Below are 6,959 nucleotides of genomic sequence, written 5' to 3'. Positions count from 1 at the left end.
AAGATGCAGTAGGTGGTGGGGAAGGGTAGAAGCTGCTACCTCATATGAGACATATCGCAGTTATTACTTGAAAGACACCTACCTAACCTAACTATCTCTCTCAATAGAATCAAATTTTATTCTCCTAACTTCCTTTACAAGTGGTTGATAAATTTCACTTCTCAACCCTGTATATTTGAGGCTCTTGAATACAAGTACTCCCATGTATTTATTGCCAGATTTGTTATGTCTATTACAATACCAACAACCTGCTCTATGTGCTCATAATAGTTACTGTAATCAAAGTGCACACACATACTGTTTTTCGACCTTAGGGTACGGCTTAGATACTACTGGGCCAGGTTGCTCTGCTGGACTACACAAGCCCATGGACTCTTTGGAAGGTTGAAGATCGGCAGCCGCTTCCCGCCACTAATGGGTTAGCAAGAAACAAAACCAAAAATAGTTCAAGCACACATGAAAGTCCTGGCTCCATTTATTGTGTATCTTTAGGGTTTTCAAAGTAGTTGCTGATAACAATTCAGTACTAGTAGGAGAACTATAGACATAAGTTTATTTTTACTAGTATACACAAACCATAAACACGGGATATAAATTATATGGAATGTTCGGCCTGCTGCGATTGGTAGGTTCGTCGCCTGAGCTGCGAGTCTTGTGCAGGCTGCTGCAAGAAAATTCTAGTCGGATCGTTAGGATCGACATACCTGTACCACAAGAAAAGAGAGGAGAGATTAGCCTATTTTGATCGAAGCATGGGCCATATTGTGTTTCTAACTTGAAATTTTGTAGTAAATGATTACGAGTTGGTTTTATTAAACTTACGCGCTTCGCATCATCTCATCAACAGGAGTTTGGGCTGCTTGAAGTGGGTCCACCCGTGGTGCCGAAGGAGAAGAAGCAAAATGTGCGGATTGTTGAGAGTATTGTCTGACAGAAGCAATTAAGTTAAAAAACAGAGGGACAAAGGTTCCGCAACCCCCTTCCTTGAATATGATCTTGAAGGAGTGAGTTGAGTACAGAGCTCTGTGTTGATCTTCTGGCACTACCTGTGATATTCACCCGATTAACGTCAGGATACTGAATTTCCTGAAAGGAATATAAAAACTGCAAGCTATCTAAGTGAACTCGAATACTTACAGGCTCTACGTGACCTGAGATGTTGTTGCAGTAGAAAATTGGTTGATTAAACTTCTCATCACGCACATATAGCTATGGTTGAAGAAGGGAAAATGGCAAATGGATCAGTCAGTAGTTAACATCAATAAAAAATAAATTAGTATCTCAAACCTGATGCATAGTTATGAGTAATCATGAGATTAGCAATCGCATAAGATAAATGAAACAGGAAAATAACTTATTTGAATATTTGCAATCTATGCAAACTACAAGTTTCAGACATGTGATGAGAAATTACAAAAACAACTGGTAGAGATAAACTTTCAGCATCAGATATGCCTGATGTGAGCTGAGAAACCCTCAAGGGCCAGCCGGAATAACTTTGAAAAGATGACTTCCTAATATTTCTTTAGGATTTGTTGAGGTAATTTTTTGCAATACACTTATTCTACAAAAACTAGGAGTTGGAATGTTCAGGAAAGCCATAGGCAATAAAAAGAGCAGGTCAATCCTTCAAAGAGCGTAGGCTGGACTTCATTTGAGTTGCTTATATTTTTGGCATTAGAGGGAGAGAAAACGAAGTTGTTAGTTATCTTTACAGCAGACATTGAGTATTATTTCAGGATCAATTTAAGCTTTCCTTTACGTTTAGTCATTTGTTTGAAGAATTCATCTGAAGTCTACCTATTGTTAGTCATTTTCAACGATTGTAAACACGTTCAAACTTCTGTCAACGATTTTAAATCAAATAAACCTGCTTTGTACTAACTTGACGTATATTCTTTGCCGCAAGCTTCAACAATGGTGTACAATCATTTGAGAACCAAAAAAAATGACATCATGACTTCTCTAAGCACATTCTTGCTCCTAATACTTGTAGCAGAAGTAAACTAAAACGAAAAGAAACTTATCTTAACAAATCCTAAAGGAAAGGATACTAAATCCAATCCTAAATAAACCCATTTGAAATAGGATCCCGGACTTGTCTTCTAAAATAATAACCACTTTAGAAAAATCTAAATAAAAACACAATCAATTTTTTTAAGAAAGCAAACAACAGTCATTATTAAAATCAGAAACGTTTTTAGTTTAGCCCGAAACAAGCAATGGTTATTAGGGTTAAATGTGTAGCAAATCATGAATTTTCACTAAATGGTCTACGAAGGAGTGGCAACTAGCACAGAAGAAGTTGTGTACCAGGGGCATATCGAAAGCCACAAAGCTCCCAACAGCTTTATTTGCAACAAAAACCATGCGCACGTTTGACATGTAGATTGTCCCCTTTGCTTTGACATTGCCACCATGAGTTCTGATAAGAGTACAGACATACACATCGGTTAACCAGTTTGTAATACCAAATTTTTGGTGTTCAACTAAAATAAAACATAATTTGGTCATCAAAGAGACCCTAAACTAACTATTCATATTTCATATGACAGATCATGGTATAATTATCCAAGATTTTCCCACTGAAAAGTATGTCCTCTTACACGGAACACATCATTTATTTTGAAGGTTAGTTAATATCAATCATTTTATAGTAACAAATTGTGTCTTATAAAACAAAGTCATTTAAATGAATAAACACCAATACTCACAATCAAACGGCTAAATAGAAAGGAGGCATGGATGGGTGCAAAAAAAGAATTAAAAAAACAAAAGAAAACTATGATCAATTCTTCTCAAATTCCATATCATTGTCTAATATAGCATGGACAAGTTCCTCGTTGAATTAAAACTCAAGCTCGATAATGTAATTAAAATATTTCAAATAGAATGGGATTCTAAGTATAGCGAAAAAGGAACAACAGAGATGTTGGAAAATAGGCAAAGATCATTGTACAATTCCAACATGGGGGGAGGAATATATGATTCCCCAACTCCAAACACCATCAACAAGCAAGGAATTAAAATTCGAAATGACCCAAATATTTCGATTTCCATGCCTACAGAAATTTCCACCAAAACCTAAATTTAACTAAGTTTATCTTATTAGCAATGCTTTGTCAAAGAAACAAATTTCGAAATATTTCGGTCTCAATGACTGAAATAAATATTTCAATTTCCATGCCCACGGAAACCGAAATTCCCACCTAAAAGGAAACTTCATTCCTTGGCAACAACAATTTTAAAGCACCCGACAATAAAACCGATTTAAGAAGACATCAATCAACAAAAAAAAATAAAAATACTTGATGATCTAATTTGAAACGAACTAATGAACTAAATCCAAGCAGAAGATGAATTATATATAGACAAGCAAAAACCAAGGGAGGAAATTATTAACTAAACTCACCCAGGGATCTTGTCGATCTCAAACTCGACACCATCTCTTGCAAAGACAAACATCTCGCCGTTAAAAGGGACAGGCATCCCGGTCGGAAAAAGCTGAGGGTTCAGAGCCATCAGGTCTGTAGTTCTGGGATAGAAAACAATTCCAATAAAAAAGATAGTATCGGATTTGATTTATAATCTTCTGAATCTATTAAAAGAAAAAGGCAAAAGATAAATTTTTTAAATGAGTCAAATCAGTGAGAAACTAAAAATTGAGGCATACCTAATAATCAAACGATGAAGGTCTGTGTGATTCTTGAAGAGAGAGAGAGAACGTTAGGTTAGATTTCAATAAACGGCAAAGAAGAATAAAACCGGTACGGACCAGGAGTCTATATCGTCGTCCTTTATGCGTTCTAGAAAGAGGGAGAAACTGAGGGTTGAAACTAGAAGGGTGAGATCCAAAAGGAAGCTGGAAAGAACCAACACCGACTCGTCTCGAACGGTCAGACCACGCGACAGTAGTCAATTTTACATGGGAAGTTGTTGTATAGGCGGTCTCAAGTGTTTTTGGCGCCTCCAACACCGGTTCGACTCTGTAAATCTAATTTGATTGTCGCTGGTTAAAGGCACCGTTAAATCGATGGACTAGAACTAAATTTTTGTTCACAAATTTGGTTTGAGTCCACCGATTTCAAGCGTCCTCAACAATGTAGTAGGGTGTCAATTTTGTAAATGTTTAATAATAACTAGTCAGTTTTGACCAAATCAAGATGTCAACGAATTGACTTGAGCAGCACGTGTAAGCTTCAACCGTGAGTATGAAAAACAAGCCTTTGCTAAAGCTAGCAAAAAGGTGGGTTTGAACGAGCTCAACCGCATGAGTCCTACTTTTACAAGAGAGAATGTAAGCAGCTTAATACGAGTCTCTTAGGCACATTGAACTTTATCGTAGCATAAAGGCAAGCAGGGAGCAGAATCCAAGTAAGTTGTTCCCCTGAGCCCTACTATGACATGGGGACAAAGCTACGAGGTTTGCATAAGTAAGCTCGGCACCTTGAGCTCTTCATACCCTAAAATTACTAAAGAACCCTATCTTCCATCTTCGTTCGATTTTGTGGTCTTGATGGAATATTTGATCATGTTGTTCGTACATTTAATCAGGAGAGAGTGTAGAGAGATAAAGTTCTTGATTGGATCTATTAAAATTTTGATTAAAGGTTTAGTAGAGGTTCCCCGGTCCCCAAACAATATTCGAATAAAGGGGGGGGATATGACCTATACATGGAGGTGGAGATGAAGATGAAGAGTTCTTACTGGAAGAAGAGAGATGTTGGTATTTTCTTTCTCTTCACGACAACACAAATTTGTTGTTCGTACATTTAATCAGGAGAGAGTGTAGAGAGATAAAGTTCTTGATTGGATCTATTAAAATTTTGATTAAAGGTTTAGTAGAGGTTCCCCGGTCCCCAAACAATATTCGAATAAAGGGGGGGATATGACCTATACATGGAGGTGGAGATGAAGATGAAGAGTTCTTACTGGAAGAAGAGAGATGTTGGTATTTTCTTTCTCTTCACGACAACACAAATTCTGGCAAAAGATAAGAAATGACAAAATTGAGATAACATGTCATTGAAATTTGACAATAGAATAGTTTAGGGTGGCCAACCATTTTAGAAATTGATACCATTTTAGAAACTGATCATCTTTGGGAGAAAATTTCGATAAAGTGATCATCTTTGCAAAGATGTGTTATTTCAGCTAAAGCAGTGGCAGATGTTCTTAACTCCTATCATTGTTGCGCCAATCTTAGAGTTAATAAAGGCAAAAGCTCTATATTTTCTACTAAATTAAAAGACTATATTCTTGCTTAAATAAAGGCGGTCTTAGGGTTTAGTAGTGCCAATCTTATGGCAAAATATCTTTCTTGCTTTGATGTCTACTAGACTCAATTATGCTAATTATATGTCTTTTCTTGGTAGAATTATGAAGAAAATGCAGTTACAGAAAGCTGACTTTATTTCCTCCACTGGTAGACTGACTATTTTGTGGGTTGTGATTTATGACATGTTAGTGTTTTGGAATAGTGCATTTGATATGCGTAAGTGTGTCCTCGATGAGATAGGTTATATATTCCAAAGATTCTTGTGGAATGGGAGTCTAAATGAGTTGAGCCTTGTATATAGTTTAAGGCATATTTGAGATATTTTTTCAGAAAAAAACTAGCCTTTAGGTTGAACGGGTGTAGAGTAATCTCAATAAAGGAAAAAACTTTTGGACCCTACCTATTCCTCATGAGGCCTCTTGGAGTTGGAGATGCGTCTTAAAACACAGAGGACGTGAGATAAATTTGCAAAAGTCATGATTGACAATGGTCAGAGTACCTTTTTTTTTTTGGGTCCGTGGGTATATAGCCCAAAATAATGTTCAAAAAGGATTTAGGGTCCAATCTTCTCAAAAAATAGATTTTTAGTCCTTTTGCTCTTGGGACTAAAAACCCTTAATATATATTACATAATTCCTTCCATGTCCCAGTCGTTTTTCGCGGAATTTTAATATGTGGGGCCGGACAAAAATTTCAAACGGTTTAATGTACCTTGATTTTAGGATAAATTTAGGAAAAAACGGATAGATTCTCACGAAATTTTCTCTCTCTTCTATAATCTGTTTAGAAACAAAATCCAAACTTTTGCAAATCAATTTTCTCTCTCTTCTTTACAGATTTAATATAGAGATTTATTAGCCAAAAATATGGAGTTTTATTAGAAACAAATGGATAGAAACAAATCATAATTTCTCTCTCCTCTAAACAGATTTGGAAATCAAATTTTCTCTTTCCTATTATCCGAATTAATCAGAAACTAAAATCCTAACCAAGACCAAAACGTCATCACCACGGATATTTCCAAATCAATTTTCTCTCTTTTCTTTACAGATTTGGAAACCAAATCAATTTTCTCTATCTTACTATGTAAATTTTTTTTCGATTCAAAACAATTTTCTCTCACTTAACTTTCAGATTTGGAAATAGTATATAATCTAGGATCAATTTAGCGTGATTTGGGGGTTAATATACAAAACATATATGTCACTTTCTCTCACTTAACTTTTAGTTTTGGAAATAGTATATTTTTCTGGGAACATTAAAGCAGCATTTGTTATCGTTTTTACTCATACATAAATACTCATCGAATACAAATTATGAAATAAATACGTAAATTATGTATTATTTATGACGAATAAACCATCATTTGTCAAGTATACAACGTAATTTATCAAATGTATTTGGGTCTTGTTCAGTAAATTACACATAATTTCTTTTTCATAACACATCGTTTACATTCTGTTACAAAAAAAACGTACAAAATCTTCTCTGGTTCAATAATGGTGCCCATCCATGTTGCCCTATTGCTTGGAATGCTAATGGAGGGGGCCGAATATGAGGCTTTTCCAAGGAATCATGATCAAGATCCATTCAAGTGTGCATTTGTTATGAAATATTTCGAGGAGCCAATCAAAAAGTCAAGTAACAAGAACAAGGGTATTTCAAGTTTGATTTGCTTATT

The 6,959-nt window shown here is 35.6% G+C and overlaps 1 protein-coding gene across 2 annotated transcripts; it reads right to left on the bottom strand.

Moving 5' to 3' along the window:
- Nucleotides 1-442: 442 nt before the first annotated feature.
- On the bottom strand, nt 443-3,988 carry LOC147556444 (classical AGP protein). Of its 2 annotated transcripts, none has more exons than XM_086664348.1 (6): nt 3,674-3,988; nt 3,413-3,535; nt 2,314-2,425; nt 1,138-1,209; nt 823-1,046; nt 443-704 (listed from the first exon to the last, which is right to left on the bottom strand). In XM_086664348.1, exons 2-6 carry the CDS (start codon nt 3,520-3,522, stop codon nt 596-598), a joined length of 627 nt encoding a protein of 208 aa, XP_086520474.1. In that variant the 5' UTR covers nt 3,523-3,535; nt 3,674-3,988; the 3' UTR covers nt 443-595. The 2 variants fall into 2 exon arrangements, with proteins under 2 accessions (XP_086520474.1, XP_086520475.1); XM_086664349.1 differs by having other exon boundaries at nt 3,413-3,527; nt 3,674-3,894.
- Nucleotides 3,989-6,959: the final 2,971 nt, after the last annotated feature.

The sequence above is a fragment of the Eschscholzia californica genome, unplaced genomic scaffold (assembly GCF_041429995.1).
Source record: "Eschscholzia californica isolate CP2 unplaced genomic scaffold, dmEscCali1.0.p SCAF_2, whole genome shotgun sequence".
NCBI classification, from domain to species: Eukaryota; Viridiplantae; Streptophyta; class Magnoliopsida; order Ranunculales; family Papaveraceae; genus Eschscholzia; species Eschscholzia californica.
This window is presented reverse-complemented; position numbering and strand designations above follow the sequence as displayed.